Here is a 23,422-nt window from a genome sequence, read left to right as displayed (position 1 = left end):
TTTATACGAGGTAAAAAAGGTGGAAGTGTAACAGTGGGAAACTTCAGTTGTACAGAGGCAGAACTGGAGCTGAAGGAGCCTTTGGGACTGGTAAAGCTGCTATAAAATACACCCCAGAAATTAGGAATCTAAGAAGGGCAACCTGGGGTGACAGATTTCAGGATGGCCGCTATCTTCCTATTGTCATCTGTGGAGGGGACGGGAGATATGCAAAATAAGTAGATTTAGATCTGTTTTAAGAGCATTTCCCCAACATGCTATTTTAAAAAAGCCAGGAGTGGCATGCTAATCAAAGCAAGGCACAGGAGCAGATTCCATATGCAAGCTATTATTTTTGCAGCAGTTTGTTAGGATCCACAATGCAACTTAGTCAGACATACTCAAATTAGGGTTTAGTGAACTCAGCATCTCCTTTGACTAATGTAGGGTCCTGCACGTGCTGTATAGCAATGAAAACTACAGGTTACCAAAGGTGTTTCAAACTGGTGGCAGCCACAATCTAACATGAATATTATAGGCTACCACTTGATGAGCCAGCTGTCACCACTATCATTTTACCTTCTGCAATCATTTTTTATTTGTCAAAATGAAAAACGACCATATAAAACCACCTTTCTGCTTGTGTCAAGGTCTTTTTGTCTTAGGTTATCCACCTACCTCTAAAAGTATATTTTATAGGAATCAGATAAAGGACAAAGAACTGAATAGCAGTTTAAAATGGAATGATTAATGCTGTGTGTCAAGTTCTGTAAAGCCTCACGTACTTCTCAACCTGATTTTTTTCTGTTTGTATATAAACCCCAGATCTCCCTTGATAACTGATCTGAAAGGGAATCATTCATGGGCCCACTCCTCCCTTTATATCCAAGATGAGGAACCTCTGGCCCTCCAATATTGCTGGACTACAATTCACCCTGCTGTCTGGGCTGATGGGAGCTGGAGTCCAAGAATATATAGAGGACCAGGCCCCAGGCTGGCTTCAAGTCATTCTACTAGAAGGAGATCCAACTCCTCAAAGAACCCCGTGCCTTTACTTGATGTGTGTGTGTTCTAGTAAGGCATCCAGAATTATTCTCACATGTTTCCTGTTCACTTCGACAAATGGCAGCTACCGTATTTTTCGCCCTATAGGATGCACTTTTTCCCCTCCAAAAATGAAGGGGAAATGTGTGTGCGTCCTATGGGGCGAATGCAGGCTTTCGCTGAAGCTTGGAGAGCAAGAGGGGTCGGTGCACACTGACCCCTCTCGCTCTCCAGGCTTCAGGAAGCTATCAGCAAGCCTGGGGAGCCCGCAGGAGTTCCTGCAGGGCTCCCCACGCTGCGGATAGCAGCCTGCCGCGCGGCGCACATAGCGCCCTGAAGCAGAGCGCCCCGCGCGCCAGGCAGACATCGGCCAGCCCAACAAGCTCGGGGGACAGCTGGGAGGCGCAGCGCCGTCATCCCACTGTTCCCCGACCTGGTTTGGTTTCCCCGACCTGGTTTTGGGGGGGAAATAAAGGAAATTTTTTTTCCTTTATTTCCCCCCCCCCCCAAAAAAAAACACCTAGGTGCGTCCTATGGGACAGAGCATCCTATGGGACGAAAAATACGGTATATTACTTGTTTTGCATGTTAGTTCTTCGAATGCCATGCCAGAACAGTAGTTAATACAACTCCTTTAGGAAGAAACTCTCCTCCCCCCTCCCTCTCTCTCTCTGACATGCACACAAAAAACCAGGTTGTCCACACCATCACCACAGATACAAATATAAAGATTTCAATACTTCTGTATTAAAGTGCAATCCAAAAATATTACAGAGGAAACTATTAAGTTATGGAAAGTGGTTAAGCTTCTTGGATTTAGATTAAAATGGTTATTAGAAAATGTCACCCTATGCCTGCTATACTGAGTAATATTCTCAGTTACTAAAGGGAAGATGGTCAGAAAGGGATCCATGAATACAAACTAGTATGAGTGGTTCTTGCAAAATATAGCCTCTTTAGAGGAGAGGAAAAGATATCCTAAGAGATTAGGCTTTACTTAAGTTATATTTTCCATTATATGTGGAGCAAGAGTTCTCTCTGGAACAGATAAGAGGGGGGATTATCATGTGAAAAATAAAAGTTTAACCAGCGACATCTTATGTAAGCAACCACAATATTGTGTGCTGCTTGCTGGCAAACATCCTTTTAGCCCTTCCTAACTCATTTGCCATCTCTTCCAACTTTGTTCAAAAGCAAGTCTGACATGCCTTTTCTCTATTTCAAAGTGAGTTTCAATACTTCCTCTCACCCACATCATTCACCATTTAGCCCTTTCTAGTTACATTAGTGCCTAGCTCAGCTGGCTGAGCAAGGAGAAATGGCTTCACTATCTCTCAGGAGTTTGCTAGAATAGCTCTTTTCTATAAAGTACTCTCCTATTAAATAGACTCTGCTGCACTTGCTGCTACTGGGTATCAAGACATTCTGGACCTGGATTGGGCTGGTTTCCAGGAGACCAAGACATTCTGCTTGGGTTGTGTTTCCAGAATGCTTGACGGGTGGGTTGCTCTTATTTCTGTACTTTTTGCTTAGCTTCACCCCTCAACTCCAAACTACTAATTTCATAAAGCCACATCTTTGGTTCCAGTTCAGATAAATTGATCCTTTCCAGGTTTCTCAGCTGCACTAGGAATTAGATGAGCAGACAGATAGTCTGGCCTCTCTTGAATGTGAGACCTTCTCAATGTCCCCTATACCAAGAGACAGGATACACTTTTAGAGACACTGATCCAACAGTCAAAAGAGAAAGCAGAAGAGAAACCTATTACATGTTACGTCACATGATTGTAAGTTTCCACCAGGCATCCCTTTTGCAAGGGATAGGTTGCAAAAGTGTAGAGAACACGCTTGTTGCAGAGCCAGATGCAGTTTCATCATAATAAGTTGGAGATGCACCGAGATATTCAAAAAGACAGCTACTGGTTAGCCCTTTGGTTGCTTCCCCAGGCCATCTTTTTATACATCACTGGAGAGTTCCCCATAAGTCCTCTCTGCTACTTTCCTAGAAAATAAGATAAGCCTCCACATATTTATAGAATTCCCTCTCATGCATTAAACTGCATGGGAATTATTATTTTTTAATGCATGGAGTTAACACAGTTGTAACATGCCACACTGATGCTCACAAGCAGAGATGCATGGAAGCAGAATACTCCTGTCATATTCCTATCTGTGTGTCATTATACGAGTGTTTTTGTTCCATACAAAAAGCTTCAGTATTTCATTCCTACTTATGTGAAGTGGCTTCATTTGCATTATGCATATTTCACCTCTCCTGTCAAACCAAGGGCTAAAATAGTCATGGCTGTTCTATTCTGGTCTCAGGAGAGAAAGCAAGTACTCAGGAAAGCAATACTGTCACTGCTCTTTTGTATTGCCGTGAGGAAAGTTTCAAGAACAGCGGGTGTTGAAGAGTCACCCAACATCGTGCAGGTTAGTGACACAGGATGACCTAGAGTATACAGAACCAAGAGGAGGCGGCAGCAATGGCAAAATCTTCTAGGACAAAACATGGGAGGACAGCTCCTGGGCTCTTCTCAGTTATTCTTCTTCTCCTCAGGTGGTGAATAAGGAGGTGGTTGATCCTAAATTAAATGGAGACAGCATTAATGTGGCACATCCACTGTACATGGGATGCTTTTTTTACAAAACACATCTGTCAGGGAACTGCCATCAGAGCATCAGGTGGTGGAGGGACTCAGGCAGGATGAAAGAGACTCAACTGCTGAAGCAGGGACCAGCAGGGGGAGGAGTGGGTCTCTGAGGGAATGCGAGCAGGAGGGAGGGCTCAGGGAGGCTTCCAGCGAGGACAGTGGGGAGGTATCGGAGTCTCCCATAGGGAGACCCATACCTCGCAGGAAACTGTCACGCCGTGAGTCCAGGAGACGCGTTTCCGTTAAGGAACTTCTTTGTTGGAAACGCTTCCGCAGACAGCCACTGTCGGACTCTACTAGTGACTAGAGCAGACATGTCTGAGGAGCTCCGTCACACACGGAGGTTTGTGGGGGCGCACAAACTCTGAGGGAGCACGTTTTCACGCACAAGCAGCTAATCAAACCCTCACAGCAGTCCGACAGTCTTTGTACGCTGCCTGTGCAAGAGAAGGCATCATGAGCGAACCAACCGGAACCGGAGGAGCAGGGGCTGGAGCTGGTCCAAGCTTGGAAGATAGATACCGAGCGTTGGAGGTTCAACTGGCCCTGCAGACGGCGAGGCTGGAGGAGAGAAGGGCTCAGGATGCAGACAAGAAGGGGAGAGCCACTCAATTCCCCAGAAAGGTACCAGGATTGGTGCAGAAATTTGGGGGGGACCCCAAGGACTACCATGCTTTTAGGACAGAGATGCAATATGCCCTTAATGTGCAGTTCGATGAGTTCCCTGATGAGGAATCGCGAGTTGCTTTTGTAATTGGGCATCTTGAGAAAGGGGCTAGAGACTGGGTGCGACCCCTAATGGCAACGCACAATGACATACTAAAGGACACAATGAAGTTCTTTCGTGCAATGGATATCATGTTTTCCAGCGATATTGAGGAAGGGGTGGTGCGCAGACAGCTAATGGCTTGTAAGCAGGGGAGTCGATCTGTCCGTGAATATTGGACTGAGTTTACCATGCTGATTCACAGACTGAGTTGGGATTTATCGGCGGCACCCGTTCAAATGCTATTTGAAGAAGGTCTTTCTTCGGGGGTGAAAGACGAGCTGGCACGGAGCCCCAGGGCGGAGTCTATGGATCAGCTGACCAAATCTGCGCTGACCATAGGAGCGCGGCAGGAGGCAAGAGCCTTGGAGAGGCGGGAAGGGAGAGGGGAACGTTGGAAGGAGTTCCGCATTCCAGACATTCCTGAGCCAGCTTTCCCGCCGGCAGAGCCGATGGAAATCGGAACAGCGCGCGCGCGCGCATTTTCAAAAACCAGCGAGGGAGCTAAGAAGGAGGGAAGGGGCCCCCGGAAATGCTATCTCTGCCAACAGCCAGGCCACTTTGCCAGAGTCTGCCCCCAGAGGAAGGAATGGCAAGGGATGGTGGGAGCTGTTGAGGGGGGAGAAGAAGGGGGAGCGGAGCAGGTAAAAGCCAACGCCTGGTTGCCACAATTGGGGCACTGCAGCCAGGCCAAAGAGCAGTGAAAGTGCCCGTGCCAGAAGCTCCTCGACCTGCTCTAGTGATTGAAGTGTCGCTAGAGCTGCAGAATGGGCACCCCCTAAAAATAAAGGCGCTATTGGACTCAGGCAGCTCCTGCAATTTTATGAGCAAGGAGTTTGCTGCTGAACACCAGATACAGACCATCCCTTTAAGCAACCCCCTGCAGGTGACCACGATTGATGGCAGGGAGTTGTTGGGAGGAGGAGTCCGCTTGCAGACTGTCCCAATGATAATGAGGGTGGCAAGGCACACAGAACTGATAGCGTTTAATGTGGCCACCCTGGGAGGCGCTCCCATTATTTTGGGAATGAGCTGGCTAGCTCTACATGATCCGCTGGTTGGCTGGCATCAAAGAGTGGTGTCCTTTGGTTCAGCACATTGCCTAGAACACTGCAAAGGGGAGAAGGGTTCAGTAGGGGCCCAAGCCACCCTAGCAGGGACTGAAGTAATGGGGAAGGTGAAGGTACCACCACAGTATGCAGATCTCAGCGACGTGTTCAGCGAGAAGGAAGCTGACCAACTACCACCTCATAGACCCTTTGATTGTCAGATCAATTTACTCCCTGGAGCACAGCTTCCCGTGGGCAAGTTGTATGCCATGTCAGACAGGGAAATGCAGGAGTTGCGAGGGTTCATTGACAAGAACCTGAAGAGAGGCTTCATCAGAGAGTCCAAAGCAGCAGGGGGGAGCCCAGTGTTCTTTGTGGACAAAAAAAATGCGGACAAGCCGAGACTTGTATGTGATTTTAGGCGGCTGAATGCAGTGACTGAACCGGTGGCGTTCCCTATGCCCAGAATTGATGATATTTTGACCATGGTGAGGAAGGGAAAGATTTTCACAAAGCTGGATCTAAGGGGGGCGTACAACCTGATACGCATAAGGAAAGGGGATGAATGGAAAACCACCATGTTTACCCCTTTGGGGGCGTTTGAATACCTCGTTATGCCATTTGGATTACAAGCAGGCTCCGCGTGTTTTCAATCTTTTATGAACCACGTGCTGGGCCCTTTGCTCTACAAGAATTGCGTTGCCTTTCTAGATGATGTGTTGGTGTATTCTGAGAATGAGGAGCAACATGTGAGAGACGTCAGAGAAGTGTTGAGCAGACTGCAAGCCAACAGGCTGTGGGTCAAACTGGAGAAGTGTCGGTTCCATACCAAGGAGGTGGAATTCCTGGGGTACCGCCTGTCAGACAAGGGATTGGCCATGGATCCCGGCAAGGTACAGGCAGTGCTGGAATGGAAAACACCCAAAACCAAGAAGGATGTGCAGAGGTTCCTAGGGTTTGGAAACTTTTATCGTAAGTTCATCCGCAACTTCGCCCATCTGACGGCGCCCATCACTGACTGTCTCAGCAGTAAGAAGAAGTTTGTATGGACGGCGGAGGCGGGGCGAGCGTTTGAGGAACTGAAAAGGGCCTTCGCCTCTGAAGAACAACTTCTGCATGTGGATTTACGAAAGAAGCTAAGGGTTGAAACAGACGCATCTGACAGAGCCATAGGGGCGGTGCTTCTTCTGCAGCCGGGGAAGGAGGAGTCGGAGTGGCGTCCGTGTGCCTTCTTCTCGCGGAAGCTGAACAAATCCGAGAGGAACTACACGGTGTACGACCGAGAACTGCTTGCTATTCATGAGGCGTTCCGGAGATGGAGGCATCTGCTAGTTGGTGCACAACATAAAGTGCAAGTGTGCACGGACCATAAAAATCTAGAGTACTGGAGAACGGCGCGAGTGCTCAACCAAAGGCAGTTGAGATGGGCCCAAGAGTTCTCCAAATTTAACTTTGAGATTTGTTATGTGCCAGGCCCAGAGAATGTTAGGGCGGACGCTCTCTCACGCAAGCCTGAATATTTGGAGGGGGAGGGAGCACCCGAAGAAACCCATATCATTCCAGAGGACCGCTGGGTGTGTGGGGCGACTTTGGTGGGGCAAAGGGAATTGGTAGAGGGTACGGTGCAGGATGCATACGCCCAGGGGAAACTCAGGGATCTCAGAGGGGAGGAAGACAAACCCGGTGGTTTTGAGGAGAGAAATGGGGCATTGTATTATAAGGGAGCGTTATATATACCTGAAGGGGAATTGAGGGAGAAAGTACTCAAGCAGCTGCACGATAGCCCCACAGCAGGGCACTTTGGGCAACACAAAACCATGTGGCTGGTTACCAGGGAATTTTGGTGGCCCAAGGTCAGGGAAGATGTGCGGGAGTATGTGAGAGGGTGTGAACAATGCCAAAGAGCCAAGGGGGAGAGGCAGGCGCCGGCTGGTTTATTAGAACCACTGCCCACACCTGAGAGACCGTGGGAAGCAGTGGCAATAGATTTCATGACTGATCTGCCAAGGTCTAGAGGGAAAACAGCCATCATGGTTGTAGTAGACCTGTTAACTAAAATGGCCCACTTCATAGCCTGCTCACATGCGGTTACAGCAGAAGAAACCGCCAAATTGTTTGTAGAGAATGTGTTTAGGTTGCATGGCGCCCCCTTGAGGGTGGTTTCAGACCGAGGGAAACAATTTACTTCCAGGTTCTGGAGGAAGCTCATGAGCTTACTGCATGTAGAGGTTAATTTCTCGACGGCCCGTCATCCTGAAACCAACGGGCAGGCGGAAAGAGCAAATGGGGTTCTCCAACAATATTTGAGGTGTTATGTTAATGACAGAGAGAATGATTGGGTGGAGAAGCTGGCGTTGGCAGAATTTGCCTACAACAATGCAGAGAACGTGTCCACGGGGATGAGCCCCTTTTTGGCTAATCACGGGTGCCATCCCAGAGCCTTCCCAGGGGGGGAGGGGGAGAACTGGAGCGTTCCAGCTGCAGAACAGTTCGTGGAAGAAATGGAAGCGATCCATCGCCAGCTCCAACTCAACTTAAACAGGGCTAAGGAGGAATATAAGAGGCAAGCAGACAAAAACAGAAGGGAAGGTGAAAGCATCAGGGTGGGGGACCAGGTGTGGCTGTCAACCCAAGGGTTGCCATTCAAAGGAGGTTGTAAGAAATTAAGACCCAAAAGGCTGGGTCCGTTTGAAGTCATACAGCAGGTCAATCCAGTGGCTTTCAGGCTCCGGTTACCGAACCACATGAAGCTGCACCCAGTTTTTCACAGGTCGTTGCTGTCACCGTATAGAGGAGACAGTGAGGGGAGGGTCACTAGGGGACCAGCAATGGAGGAGAAGGAACACAGCTACCATGTAGCGGAGATCCTCGATTCCAGGTGGAAGGGAGATCAAGTAGAGTATTTGGTAATGTGGGAGGGGGAACCGGAGTCGGAAAACACCTGGGTTAGGGCAGAGGATGTCAATGACGAGGTTTTAATAGAGACTTTTCATCAGAGGTTCCCACGTAAACCTCAGCCTGTAGCGAGGTTCCGAAGGGAATACTTTGCCACCACCGACGAGGAAGAGGAGTTGGAGGGGTTCCCAGATTCTGAAGAGGAGGAGGATTCAGCTGGCCAGGACGACGATCGATGGAGAGAATTGTTCGAGACGTCAGAAGATGAGGAAGATTCGTTTCGGGGTTTTAGCCCTTCACCTCCCAGGGGGGAGGAATTGGGAGGGGGTGAGGGGGGCCCTGGAGGGGAGGTGGATGTCAGGGAACTGCCATCAGAGCATCAGGTGGTGGAGGGACTCAGGCAGGATGAAAGAGACTCAACTGCTGAAGCAGGGACCAGCAGGGGGAGGAGTGGGTCTCTGAGGGAATGCGAGCAGGAGGGAGGGCTCAGGGAGGCTTCCAGCGAGGACAGTGGGGAGGTATCGGAGTCTCCCATAGGGAGACCCATACCTCGCAGGAAACTGTCACGCCGTGAGTCCAGGAGACGCGTTTCCGTTAAGGAACTTCTTTGTTGGAAACGCTTCCGCAGACAGCCACTGTCGGACTCTACTAGTGACTAGAGCAGACATGTCTGAGGAGCTCCGTCACACACGGAGGTTTGTGGGGGCGCACAAACTCTGAGGGAGCACGTTTTCACGCACAAGCAGCTAATCAAACCCTCACAACATCAAAACTTTGCTCATTTCATAGTTTCAGCACACTATCATCATGCTTGGAGGGGCCATCATGTTCAAATGGGCAAGACATCTAAAATGAGGGTCCTCAACCCACAAGGTATCTTGTTCTTCTCTCCATACAAGTTTAAGTTCAATACACTTTAAGATGGAGTACACAATTTTATATAATCTGCACATGCCAGTGATAGAATGGCACTTAACACATGGCTGCAATGGCACCTTTTTTTTAAAGGAGGGGTGCACTCTGGATTGTCTAAGTAGTGTAATTTAACTAATTTAAGGTTTACTTTGTTTTAATGCAGCCTTTCCCCCTTAGAATTCAAGACTCTCTCTCTCTCTCTCTCTCTCTCTCTCTCTCTCTGTGTGTGTGTGTGTGTGTGTATGTAAAACTTCCACTGAAATGGCTCTTTATCGCAGCTTTATAGCTTACTGAGAGTGACACAGAACATTAATCACATATACTAAAAACCAAGCAAGAACAAAAACCTAGTAATACAAATGAGGTTATTACTTGTAACAAAAATTGTCTTGTTGGCTGCCAGTACAGGTTAAAGAAATAAACTACAGTGAGCATTTCTCACATTATTCCAAGATAGCATCAAAGCTAAAAGGAGAAGTGGGTCAATCAAATAATCTTGTACCAAGAAAGTGGATGCCATCTTGTGTCAGATTTGGATGTATTTGAAGCAAATTATGAAACTGCAATATGTTTCATAGATTCTGATTTGCCTCTTGTGGATTTTATGTTATTTGTGATCTTTTCCAACAGAGCTACATTCCAAAATTCATCATACCATCTGTCTACAGATAGTTAATCAGCCTCCTTCCAGTAATGCGATATCATGAGCTTGGCAGCCAACAAGACAAGTCCTCACTGACGTTTATGCAGATGGAGAATAGGCAAAGCTCAAGGTCCCTATGTGCTGTTACATCTGGCCCTCCCATTTTTTAGTACAGCTGGTATCTCTACTACAGGAAGCAAATACACCAAGTATGCTTACTGTGCTGTAAGAAGCTGTACTGTATACTTCAACCAGTTGCAAGTTATGTCCAGCTGATTGCTAGCATAGCAAGAGTTCTTGCTATTTTTCCTCCCTATACCCATCAGACCTAGTGAGGTTCCTTACCATAGGCATGTAGACATTGTGAGGATTAGCCGGGTTATAATATGCACTGGAAGTTGCCTCTGTTGCTTTGTTGCCACCTAGTGCAGAAGGAAAGAATCAAGCATCTTTAAAAATACAAAAATCCACACTAATTATATTCACAAAGCAAATGCTGCTTGTTTTAGCACAATTTTTAGATTAGGCAAAAGAGCAGATTCTGCAGTGTCAGCAAGAAAGAATTAGGACATGACTAGACTAGCAGTTGGTTTGTGGACATGCTGAACAGCATTAATTCTGAGGAGACGGGGAACAGGAGAAAAGATGCCACAATGACCACAGAGACAAAGATCAAGAGACAAGATTTTAAGAGAGAGAGGTATCCACTTATACAAAGAGTAGTCCCAACACGTTTTTTCAGGATTAGGTAGCCACCTGGAATTTAGACTGATTGTCTTCTGTAAACAAGCATTCTGGGATCCTAAAACCTTCCGAGAGCTTGCTCAGGACTGCAATACCTCAAGGACCGCCTCTTTCCATATGAACCTACCAGGACTCTGAGATCATCTTCTGAGGCCCTCCTTTGTGTGCCCCCTCCTTGAGAGGTTCAGAGGATGGCAACACAAGAACGGGCCTTCTCTGCAGGGGCTCCCCATCTGTGGAATGCTCTCCCCCCAGGGAAGTTCGCCTGGTGCCTTCATTACAGTGGAACCTCTGGTTACGTACCGTCCTCCTTGTGAATGCTTCGGGTAATGAGCTCCGTTAACCTGGAAGTAGGTGCTCCTGGAAGCGAACTTTGCCCCGGGATGCGAGTGGGAGACCCCATTAGCAAAAGCACACCTCGGGTTAAGAACGGTTTCGACTCAAGAACATACCTCCAGAATGTATTAAGTTTGTAACCGGAGGCACCACTGTATACATCTTTAGGAACCAGGCAAAAATGTTCCTCTTTAACCAGGTATTTGGTTGATCCAATTTACATCCCATGCCCTTTTAAAGTGTGTTGTTTTTTATGGGGGGGGGGGCTATTGGGTTGCTGTTTTTATTTTTATTAGGCATTTTGTGGTTTTATGTCTTGATTTTATTCTGTGAACCGCCCTGAGACCCCTGGGTATAGGGCGGTATATAAATTCAAATAGTGATAATAATAATTAATAATTAATGATAATAATAGATTTTCACAGCTTCCTTGGCTGTCATGGCTATTAGAACAGGGTAACTCCTCACGCTCAACCGTTCACCTCTCTTCAACAAAGAAATTATTCAAAACTTAAAAAAAAATACACTGGGAGACAGATCCAATCCCCCCCTATTCTAAATGGAAACTTACCTGGCATTCCTGGCTCTGTCCAGGTTCTAGGAGCTGAAGGTCCTGCCTGAGATGGGGCCGAAGGTCCTGCAGAAGGGCCGGGGTATGGAGGAGGAGGTGCCATGTACATGGAGTTCATCCCAGGAGGTGCTGGATACATGCCTGAGGACAGATAACAGATGCCATGTCTACACGCGCATCACAGAAATATTCAAGGAGGAGCAGTTCCCCAGGACAGGATTTTCCCATGCTGCATTGCACCCTCCTTTCCCATAAGCTCTCAGGGAGCTTTCCCCATATCAGTTACATGCTTAAACTGAGACAACTGCTGTTCAAATTATTATTATTATTCAAACTACATTGTCCATACTGATCCAGCAACTGTTCCCACTGGCTGGATAGAAAGCAAGGCAGCAGCAGAGGCTGAGTCACCACATACAGATGTACTGTGGAGAATGTACCTACCAAAACAATGCATGTAATACTTGAAGTCAAGGACTAAGTCTTACTTTGTTTAACGAAATGACCCAATCCACGTTTAGTGTGTTCCAAGCATTCTACACTGAATAGGATCCCCTCCACTTTCGTGCCACTGTTGATATTCTCTAGATTTGAGCATTAGTCATCTCACCTACATGGAATAGTTATATATATTGTCTGGTCGTATAAACTACTGCCCTTTATTGAGTGACATTCTTTTATGCAATCTGCTGGAATTTTTACCTGGAGGAGGAGCATATGGATATCCCATAGGTTGTGCAGCAGGTCCATATCCATTCATTTGTGCAGGCATATATCCATATGGTCCTGGTGGTGGTGCAGCATAGGCCCCTGGTGCAGGTGCATATCCTCCTGGAAAAGGCGGAGGGGCATAGCCCCCAGGGACAGGTGCATAGCCATAGCCAAAGCTCTGGGCAGGTACTCCCCTAGAAGCTGAAGAGGAGTATGTTTAGTAAGCTAAAATCAGCACATGAAACCCTGGACTTCTTATGACGATGTCTTAAATCACTCTACATTTAATTGATTAAGGCAAAATTATCTCCTTTCCCTTGTTGATGTTCTTGCCAGTTTTGCACCTAGAGCAGGACAGAACCGTGAGGATGAAAATGAACAGGTCAGTAAATGGAAGCAGCCAGACTAACGAGAGGCCAGCTACTGCTAGCAAAACCAGAAAGCAAAGCAAATACAGATTAAGCAGCAAATGACATTGGGGGTGGGGGAGAGAATCTTACCATCACTAGCAAGTTTGAACATCAGTTGCCCAAACTCTATGGCACCTCCACTGAAGAAGCTCATCTTAAATGAAGCCTGTCCTTCCCAGCCACCTAAGAAAAACAAGTCAGGTTAAATTTTAATTAAGACAGCTTCCCAAGAGATTGCAAAGATAAAAGTTAATAGAGTTAATTTGGACCCATATGCTTCTGGGCAAATGAAAACATTTGTATTTTAATTTGATGGCATGAAAGGTAACTAAAACAGATGGGGAAGCTCTAGATGTTGTTGGACTTCAACTGCCACCAGCCCCAGCCAACAAGGCCATTAGGAATGATGGAAACTGTAATCTAACAACACCAAGGAGGGGGAGGGAGCACAACAGGTTGGTCACTTCTGGGAAGAAAGTGAAATCAAGAATAGTTTCAACCAAGTTATAGTATTAACACCAGTATTAACCCATCAAGTACTTCTCCTGCAAACTAGGTTTCACCCCCTTACAGATACAAAGAAGATTCATCTTATTTCAGGCAGTATGAAAAAAAATAGCTATATAAAATTAGCATTTGATTTGATAAGGCTGGAGGATGGGTAACTTGACTGAAAGACCAATAAGTCAGATAAGTGGATTTATTAATTTAATCAGGGTCTGGAACTTAACTAGAAAGTAAAATAAGAATTTCTACAAGCAGAATTTTTCACTTTCTTATTCCAGCAAGCATCCTTCATAACTCGGCAAGAAAATATTTACTGAAATGAAAACTTTTTAAAAATATGTTTCTGAAATAAAACATCTTTTTCCTCTTCCCAAATCAAGCTATAATAATAAAAGGACTGAAGTGAAAATCCTCATTGCTACACTAGTTACAATGAAAATAATGATTTGCAAGCCAAGAGGATATGTTCATAAAAGGAGTGCTGAAACACAATCAAACTTGGCAGGGAGGGGTGTGTTTTTAGTAAACACACAAACTCACAGGAAAAACTCATTTCTAACATGTGATATTCACATGAGATGCTCACATGAGACACCAATGGAAAATAAATCACTGAAGCAGATTTGGCACAACTTGCGTTAAACTCAGTGATACAATAAATACATTCGTCACCACAAGATGTAGTACATACCTCCAGGTTCTGCTTCTATCACTCCTTTGATATAATTGGCAGAAAATACGGGCTGTTCAATGGAGCATCCTTTCACCTTGTAGAAGGGCATCATGAAGGACATCATTGGGTCCTTGCCCTTGGACACAAAAATAACCTGCAATACATTTAATTATCAAACTTATACCACGTGCTGTCTCTTCTATACAAGGCCCAAAGCAGCTAACACAGGGATAAAAAAATGGAATATAAAACTACATACAAAACAATCCAGGACAATATCAAACAATCAAGTGAAGACTTAAGTCAGGAGTTTTTATTTAATATTTATTAAAATAAATGAAAAAATAAGGAATCATAACCAGTTTTCTACAGAAGTCCCTCCCCCCACTCAAATGTCTTCACCTTTTCCCTAAATGTCTACAAAATTGGGCTGAGACAGGCCTCTTTTAAGAACATGGAGGTTCCCCACTAAGACCTCTCGCTGGCATATTCCTAATCAGTTTAGGAAAAAGGTGGGGATTTTTTTCATCTTGAGGCCAAATTCTCTTCTGGGTAACCTTCCAAGTGCCACATGCTCTTTCTGAACACTCTAAGAGTCTGCAAGTTTCTACGCACTTTCTGTCCTCCATTCTGGCACTATCAGAGTTCAAGGACACATTCCAACCCGGCAAAACAACACCACTACTCCTGGAAGGTTCAAAGTAAGGCCAGTGAGGTGGGGGCTGGAAAAAGTTTCTGAACAGTATTTAAAGATAGACTTATGTAGAACATCAAACAACCCACAAAAACAGTTTTCATCTTGTGTCAGTCAGAATGCCTTCTTGTATCTTAAGCCAACATGAAATTTCAGAACAAAATAATCTAGAAAATTTCAGAATTTGTAGTAGCCATGCTGAATGCCTGAAAGAAGAAAACTACTTCCACTCTATGATTTTAACTACAGCCATACCTTGGGTTGAAGTAGCTTCGGGATGAATATTTTCGGGTTGCGCTCTACGGCGAGCCGGAAGTAATGGAGCGCATTCATTCCGGGTTTCACCGCTCGCGCATGCACAGATGCTCAAAATGATGTCAAGAGCATGCGTGGAAGAGCCGAATCGTGACCCGCAGACACGGGTTGCGTTCGCTTCTGGATGCGAACAGGGCTCCAGAACAGATCCCATTCGCATCCAGAGGTACCACAGTAATGTAGGGGAAAAAATACCTACACTAATAGTATAGAAAAGAATGTACTGAAGAATCTCACATTAGCTGTAGTTAGATAAACTACAAGTGACTGCTGTCCTGACTGAATGACCCTTCAAAAGGTGTCTAAGATGCAACTGGCCCTCACTCAAGACTTACCCTGTAAGGAGTGAGAAACACCATTCCTTTCTTGGTGCCTTTGAAGATCTCTGGTTTGCCAGTCACATCAGAGAAGGTCAGCTCCACATCTTTACAGTGCTTGAGAATGCTTCAGGGAAGGAGAAAAAATATGAGCACGTGAACATTTCTTAGTGGGCTATGCAAAACATGCCAGTACTGTACTGATCGGTGAAGAACCAACTCTACTATACTCACTGGGAGAGCCACTGCCAAGCCCAGACAGCCATTCAGAAAGCAAAACCCAACTCAGCAGATATATTTGCCTTCCCCTTCAGACACTAAACGGGAACACAATTCTCCTAACATTTCAAGTCTAAAGCAGGACATGAGAGAATCCAGTGAACGAGATTCACCTAACAAGGGCTTCTACTTGTGCAAAGGGACTCCCCTCCCCCCATAGTCCTAACTGAGGGTTGTATCCAACCGTGTTACTCAGTTGACAATAAAGCTTCAATTAGTGAACAGGAGAAAAAACAGGTTAGCAATTCCCCTCCCCTTCCCCAGCCTCCCCAAGTCTGAAGAACTGATTTTGGCTGTATAGGGGGAATTACAAAAAAAAAAAACAAAAAAAAAACCACCCCTTCCCCTTACTGTTAGCTGAGCAGTACTGGGAGCTCTATCCTGACAAGACAGATCCCCATGTGATGTGCTCTACAGCTGCCTCTCATTTTGCATTCTTCCAAGTGTGTGTCAAACACTTGCTAATATTAAGGCTACAGAAACTCCCATATGAACAGTCTTTGTTCTCATCAGGATACCCCTAAACCATTTCTTGTTCAGGGAAATTTTACTGGTGACCTACTGCTCACGAACAGGTTATGAAAGAGCTGTGCAATGCCTTTCAATTTAGCTCTCTCACTGACCAGCTAAGAATCATGTGACTGATTTAACTCGCTCTGGCTTCCCTTCCAGCTCTTTTGTTAGCCCAGAGCCAATTAGTGAGAGTTTTCTAAGTCAACTGAATTTCATTCTGCCAACGAGGTTTGCGTGCTCTGTTCTGTAACTGGTCTTGTGGCTTATAGTGTCAGGTTTTTTGTTATAAGCGATCCTGAAGCACAGGTGCTGTGGGACAAAAAAATTAATAAATAATAGATCAAATGATGCACTAACAGTCAATACAGTGGAAACTTAAACTTGTTAATAATTAAGTTGAAATCATGAATCCTGTTGTGACTGTCGTTTATAGGTGCTCAGCTCATCTTTCAAAAATGCAATAATGCTTCCATTGGCTTTCAGAAACTTAAAACAATATGCAACAACATATAAATTTGCATGCAAGCAGGGCCAGCTCATGCATCAGGCAAGGCGAGACGACTGCCTCAGAGGGAAGGATCCACAGATCTGATCTCCAAGAAATGCTTCGCCTGCTGCTGCAGTGGCCATGACAACTGTGGCACTCTTAGGAGGCCAGATTAGCTGTGTTCCTCAGCAGACTCCCTGCCACATACAGCCTCTAGGCAAATAAGAGGCGCTACCATCCTTGTTCCTGATGTAGATCTTCACTCACCCCTTCTTCCCTGGTGGTGGGGAGGACATTGTGTAGTTTGCCTCAGGTGCCAAAATGTCTTGGGCCAGTCTATTTTCTCCAGCATCTGAAATTCTCCTAACCATGATCTTCTGTTCAGGAAACAAACTGGACTCTGTGCTACACTTCATAATTTGCAAGTACAATTAACATGTACTTGGCTTCACCATTACTCTGCTTTTATTGTTCTTGGTCATTCAGCTGAATAATCAACTGAATAATATAATTGTCAATATCCACAGTGAAAGAAGGATACTGACAAGCTAGAACATGTGCAGAGGAGGGCGACTGACCAATAAGATAAAGGGTCTGAAAACCAAACTTTATGAGGAACAGTTAAGGGAGTTGGGTATGTTTAGCCTGGTAAAGAGGAGACTGAGAGGAGATATGATAGCCATATTCAGATTATCTCAAGGGCTGTCAAATGGAGCAAGCTTGTTTTCTCCTGCTCTGGAGGGCAGGACATGAACCAATGGATTCAAGTTCTTAGAAAAGAGTTTCTGACTAAACATCAGGAAGAACTTTCTGACAGAGCAGTTCAGCAGTGGAAAAGACTCCCACAAGCGGTGGTGGACCATCCTTCCTTGGAGGTTTTTAAGGAGAGGCTGGATGGCCATTTGTCATGTATGATCTAGTTGAGATTCCTGCATTGCAGGGGGCTGGACTAGATAACTCTCATGGTCCCTTCCAACTACAATTCTGTGATTCTAAGATGGTAGCAGTGTTGTAGGAACCCTGTGCCAGGAATAGGGACAGCACCGAAAAGGGATGTCTACTCCATTTGTCGAATTTAGCTTACATTGGGAAAGTAACGTGTCAATTCCAGCAATAACAGGAACAAGGGTAAGAAAGAAATACCAGTATTGTGATGGTTATCACAATAACCTGTTGCCCTGGCCAGACAACAACTATAGTCTTGAAAAGACAACTATGAAGTCTACCAGATCAAGTGAACTAGCCAGCAGGCTGGAATAATTATTTTCCCTTAGATACAATTTGAGGGCCAATCATTCACAAGTTAAGTTTTCTGGCATGTTGCCAATCCAGCAAGTAATTTTTGACAGATGCAGGAGACTGATGCTCACACCACCTAAAAAACCAATGGTGCTCTGTTTACACATAAAAAGGCAGAGAGCAACTTGAATATCACATCCACACCATACATTTAAAGCACATGGCTTCTGCTAAAGGATTCTGGGAACTGTAGTTTACCCCCTCATAGAGCCACATTTCCTAACATTCTTAAACCACAGTTCCCATTCTTCTTTGGGGGAAGTCACACGCTTTAAATGCATGATTTGGGCAGGACCAAAATCACAGCCACGTTAATGAGATGAGCTCTGCCATAAATATTTTTGGCCAACTGTTATCAATTTTTTATTGTTATCAATAACAATTGTTATCAATTGATAACAATTACCTAGTGAGGTAAAAATTGACACCAAAACCACCTGGAGAACCACACTTGTATACATCAATTCACAGCACCCTTACTTTTAAGATACTTTCCGGTTCTTCATGAGGAAAAAATGGCAAGATATCTTTATTCAAGAGAGTTCTCTGCTGCCCCAAACACTGGGTATCTCCTTCACTGAAGGGGCTAAATGGCTGCTCACAGCCCATCTGCTTAGTCTGTCCCAAATATGCTTCAAAGGAATGTAACTGTTTTTAGTATTACTTTGTAAACACTGGTAAAATCGACATTTTTCTTTTATGCTTCACCGGCACGCTAGTCACTTTATCTCTGATAAAGTGGCAACCCGGCCGGCGAAATATTAAGGAAATAAATGTGCGCTGATCTCCACTCTCTCATACTGTGGGGGATCAAGGTGTAACTTGCGTGTAGCACATGACAAAGGGAAAGCACGGATTAGGGTCACGCCCACCGAGGGCCGAAGAGGAGGAAATGTCACGAACTGAATCAGCCTGCTCAGCAGCTTACGCCTAAGGCACCGACCCTAAGTATGCGATGGGGGCAAGTGGGCGCCGCGGAGAACAGAAGGCCTTACTTCCGAGTAAACACCTTCAGGGCTGCGCTACAAGGGAGCGAGTTCATCTACCCACAGCAACACAGATCAAGGGATGTTTACCCCTTAAAACTTTCACGCCCCCCCCCCATGAACATCAACCGGGCAGGAGCCCGAGGGAAGAAGGCACGGGAGGAAAGGGGGGGGCGGCAGGGAATGCCCTGCGTAACAGCATTCACACGGGCACTTAACTCCCGCGCGCGCGCGTCACAATCGCAATTCTTGGGGAAAGATTTGGCGCTGCTTTCGGTGGCCGAACCAGGGGCGACTTTTCCCGAGAAGCCGCCCGCGGTCTCCTCCGAAATAAACACGGGCGAGGCGGCCCCCCCCCTGGCGACCCCCGAGGCCGGGGATGGCGCCCCCTTCCCCCGCTCCACGTCTCCCCTCGCCTCGCTTCCTTAGTTACCTCTCCCCGTTGGGCGGGATCACCCCGCCGCCCGCCGAGTGGTGCCTGTTCACCGCCATCTTCCCGGCCAATAGCGCCGCCGACCGAGACGGCCCTCCTCCCTCGTCCCTTATACGAAGCGGCGCTCGAGTGGCCTCGCCGCGGCCGTGACCTCACGGCGCACAGGCCCGCCTCTCGGTGGGGCGGGGAATGGGGCGGGCGCGCCTGGAAAGCGAGGGAAGCAAAGAGCGAGGAAGAAGGGGGAAACGTGCAGAGTGGGGGGTATCGGGGTCCTTCAGCCGCAGGGACAGATCTCCCCGTAGCTTAAAATCAATAAAGAGCCTAAACTCAGCGGCGTATTCAGATCTAACAAATGTATCCCGGGCTTAATGCCTGCACCCCGGGGGGGGGGGGCTAGACGACCCTGGGGTCCCTTCCAGATCTACCATTCTAGGGTTCTGTTCTGCGACTTCAAAGAGTCCTTTGCTGTGAGAAGCCGGCAAAGCGGGGCATGGACGCAACAGCCAACCCACCTCACCTCTCGCCTACCTGCGATTCCCGGCAACGTGTGGAAGTGGGGTGTCAACAGTGAAGTCAGGAAAACGAAATGGGGGGTGGGGATACAGACTTTTTTTTTGCATTGCGTTTCCATCTCACCGCAGGGATTACATTTCCTCCATCTAGTGTGCACTCTATACGCTTCACACCTCTGAGGAAGAGGACTCTAGTCTGCCAAAGCTGTGCCACCAGCCATTGTAGTGATTCAGAGACATTTCCTAGTTGTTGTAGCAGCTAATAAACTTCACCTATGTTAAATCTTGTCTCTAGGTATTGAACCCAAACTTATTACAGCCATAATACATGTATTGGTTTTTAAGGTGCTGCATGTTGCTATAGTCCTGGCAACAGTTTGACATATTGCTATATCATATTTAAGAATATGGCACAATACCTTAAAACAATTGTACTATGCTCTTATATCTGTTGTTGTTGTTTAGTCGTTTAGTCGTGTCCGACTCTTCGTGACCCCATGGACCAGAGTACGCCAGGCACTCCTGTCTTCCACTGCCTCCCGCAGTTTGGTCAAACTCATGCTGGTAGCTTCACAAACACCATCCAACCATCTCGTCCACTGTCATCCCCTTCTCCTTGTGCCCTCCATCTTTCCCAACATCAGGGTCTTTTCCAGGGAGTTTTCTCTTCTCATGAGGTGGCCAAAGTACTGGAGCCTCAGCTTCACAATCTGTCCTTCCAGTGAGCACTTAGGGATGATTTCCTTAAGAATGGATGGGTTTGATCTTGCAGTTCATGGGACTCTCAAGAGTGACCTCCAGCACCATAATTCAAAAGCATCAGTTCTTCAGCGATCAGCCTTCTTTGTGGTCCAGCTCTCACTTCCATACATCACTACTGGGAAAACCAGAGCTTTTACTATATGGACCTTTGTTGGCAAGGTGATGTCTCTGCTTTTTAAAATGCTGTCTAGGTTTGTCATTGCTTTACTTATAGCTGTACTTGGCTCCAAAAAGTAGTGACTGTTCCATCCCCCCTACCCCAATCACAAAACCTTGTTTCATATCCCATCTCCTCTCATGCCTACAGATGTTAGGTTGCTTGTAGGCTTCCTGGAGACAGCTGGTAAACCACTGTGGTAAGAAGGATGCTGGACTTGATGGGTCTGATGCGGCAAGTCCCTTATGTAAATGGTAAAAAACCACAAACCGTGATTTTAGAAGTCCATTTTGTTTGGGATAGAAACAGCAGCTTTACAGTAAATGTCAGATTTGGAGCCCTTTGGAAATAGAGTTCAATTCATAAGGACAGCTGTGACTGTATGATATTAATATTACCTTTGAATCAAGACTATTTTTAATACAACTATGTTGCATTCATAGTGCATGTTGAAGACATTGTCATGCAACCTTGGGTTCCTTAACGTAAAAACGTTATAACCTCAGCCATACAGCAGGCGTTCTGCTAATTTATAGTTTGTTCATTAGTCTTTCATTGGTGAACTGGGACCAAAGACAAGGTGGGCTGCAAACAGTAATATTACTGCAATACAAATTATATACAAGAGGCAGGGAAAAGTGAATCCCCAAATGCATATTTGGGCTGATGGTGGGTTGTGAGTCTGAAAAGTTGAAGACTATGGCTTAGAGTAAATGACAAAATCTACTTACAAATATTATCAGGGCAACAAGCATATCTAGGATGGCCTTGAACAGTATTTATCTGGAAATGTACTCTCAAAGGACTAGGATTATTTCATAAAATATTATCAACTCTCACACAACCAGGCCTGTGCCGTGAGGGACTACTTGCCCGGGGCTTGGAGGGCTAAGCCAGCCGAGAGGGGTGGCACCAGGGACTGGTGCCTTTTTTCCCTTTTCTTGTTCTTCTCCAAACTGGGAAAGTTCCAGCCCATTGTTGTAGGGTTATAATATATGTGACACAATAATGCTGAAAGGAGGTGTCATGTGTACCAACTCGGACCCAAATGGAGTGATTTTGTGTGTGTGTGTGTGTGTAAGGAAAACTAAGCAAATAAACCAGTTGTTCAAAGAACGTTTTCTTTAATCCGACAGTAGAACACAGAAAGTTAAGTCTAGCAACATTTACATCACTGGTATGTGTCTTTTTGTCATTTATCTCAACCAGGACTGGACAGATGACAAGAGGACTTCATTATGATACTGTACTTCCATAAGCTAGAGGCACCAGGAGAATCTAGGCTACGTTCATTTACCATGCTTGTATTAGTTTCTCTGCCAGAAGAAGAAGAAAAGAATCTTAGTGTAATCTACAATTATCCATGAACTTGCTTGCAAGAGGATCTAGATTTCCAAAATACTTTAGGTACATCTCAGTATGCACAATGACTACAGTAGGATTCCACTGATATCTTTTTCTCTGTACCTGTGTCTCTTTTATGGCCTTGTTGTCCAGATCCACGTGTAACATTAAAGAACCTCAAAAAGAGGGAAGCCAAAATATTACTATTGGGCATTTGCTTTCTTATTACATTTATAACAGTAGCAGTAGTAGTACTGTAGTCATAGTCTTCAGAGTGCTATTTAGGGAGTTTGTGTGTCTTGGGTGGCATTTGATCTGGGTAGATTGGAATGGAGCAAAAGATAATTTCATATTAGTAAATACCACTGGCTGCAGCAAAAGGCTATGAACACCGTAGGTATTCTCAACTAGAAAAGCAAAGATCCATATTGACAAGGAGTGTGTGCATATCTCTGCTTTTTCCTTTTATGGACAGCATTTACTATAACATGGAAATTTAGATTTGCTATAATATAAATGGAAATTTTCTTAAAATAAATGGACTTGCTCAGCTCAACCTGAGGGTGAAACTGTAACGTTAATCTTGCTATGCAGCAAAGTGACGAACAATATTTTACCGTTTAGATTGATGCAGGCAGAAGTTGTTCAACAGAAATTAAAACCATTAAAACTTGGATTTGGAGTTCTCAGACCACAGTTCCTCCGCCAAGGAAAACAAATCTGCATTCCTCACACCTATTGGTCCCAAGTAAAATATAGCCCTATAGTCACAGCAGCTAAATCTTGAGTGAAAATAATTTCCCTTTGACTGGGTAGTCAAGTGCACCAAACCTTCATCAGACAGTAGCATCAGTGCCTTAAGATGTAGATTTAGGATGAAGCTACCACTCTGGAAGTTTTACCACTATGCTTGAAATAAAAATAGCTTAAATGGATAAACATTCATGGCTTCCAGCAGCCTTGACTACCAGCAGTGCACATGTTACAGCTGCCACATGGAGATGGACCTGCTTTAAATTGCCCTTTGTGACAGCTTTCACCACACGGATTGGTCAGTTTTCCCCACAATGCAAAAGGCTCAAAAGGGGGGGGGGGGAGAAAAAGCTGTGTAGCAGGATGGGGAAATATACCAATCCATACAGTGACTCACTGGATATAAATGACCCTTTCCCTTCTCCCTCCCCTCTCTCCATCTCTCCATCTCTCCCTGGACTCATCCAGAATTGTCCTTGCCCTGCTGCTTTCCCCTGGGAAAACCTGATCCTTACCACTAAATCAGAATAAACATCAAAACTCTGCTTTGTTGCTAAAGGGCAGATTTTCCAGGGGAAAGCAGTTTGGCAAGGGCAAAACCACTCAGGCCCATGGCTAGGAAGCATGGGACAAGTGGAAAACTGCTCAGGCCTGGGCTTTCTAAGCATGGGGGA

General features: G+C 45.7%; 1 protein-coding gene and 1 long non-coding RNA gene across 3 annotated transcripts; one reads left to right on the top strand and one right to left on the bottom strand.

The window, feature by feature from the left end:
• Nucleotides 1-1,750: 1,750 nt before the first annotated feature.
• On the bottom strand, nt 1,751-19,380 carry WBP2NL (WBP2 N-terminal like). 2 transcript variants are annotated; one of them, XM_081210893.1, is made up of 8 exons: nt 19,221-19,380; nt 15,242-15,350; nt 13,916-14,051; nt 12,808-12,900; nt 12,299-12,508; nt 11,597-11,737; nt 10,291-10,367; nt 1,751-3,608 (listed from the first exon to the last, which is right to left on the bottom strand). In XM_081210893.1, the coding sequence occupies exons 1-8, from the start codon at nt 19,277-19,279 to the stop codon at nt 3,561-3,563; spliced, it is 873 nt and encodes a 290-aa protein (XP_081067019.1). In that variant the 5' UTR covers nt 19,280-19,380; the 3' UTR covers nt 1,751-3,560. The 2 variants fall into 2 exon arrangements, with proteins under 2 accessions (XP_081067019.1, XP_081067020.1); XM_081210894.1 differs by lacking the exon at nt 19,221-19,380 and adding an exon at nt 18,674-18,908.
• A 440-nt stretch (nt 19,381-19,820) lies between these two features.
• On the top strand, nt 19,821-23,082 carry LOC308596100. Its single transcript, XR_014012316.1, has 2 exons — nt 19,821-20,027; nt 21,861-23,082. It is a non-coding gene; the product is annotated as an uncharacterized lncRNA (long non-coding RNA).
• The last annotated feature ends 340 nt before the right edge of the window (nt 23,083-23,422 follow it).

The sequence above is a fragment of the Podarcis bocagei genome (assembly GCF_964188305.1).
Source record: "Podarcis bocagei genome assembly, chromosome: 10".
Taxonomy (NCBI): Eukaryota; Metazoa; Chordata; class Lepidosauria; order Squamata; family Lacertidae; genus Podarcis; species Podarcis bocagei.
The sequence above is the reverse complement of the archived record's forward strand: the minus strand, read 5'-3'. Positions and strand labels throughout refer to the sequence as shown.

What these genes read in the sequence shown, in the direction of transcription:
- WBP2NL (XM_081210893.1), bottom strand. Translation starts at nt 19,279, where the DNA reads ATGGCGGTGAACAGGCACCACTCGGCGGGCGGCGGGGTGATCCCGCCC. An exon ending in GACAGAGCCAGGAATGCCAG is followed by an intron (nt 10,368 to 11,596) that starts GTAAGTTTCCAT and finishes CTTCTGCACTAG; the next exon opens with GTGGCAACAAAGCAACAGAG. An exon ending in ACAATGTCTACATGCCTATG is followed by an intron (nt 3,609 to 10,290) that starts GTAAGGAACCTC and finishes CATTTAATTTAG; the next exon opens with GATCAACCACCTCCTTATTC.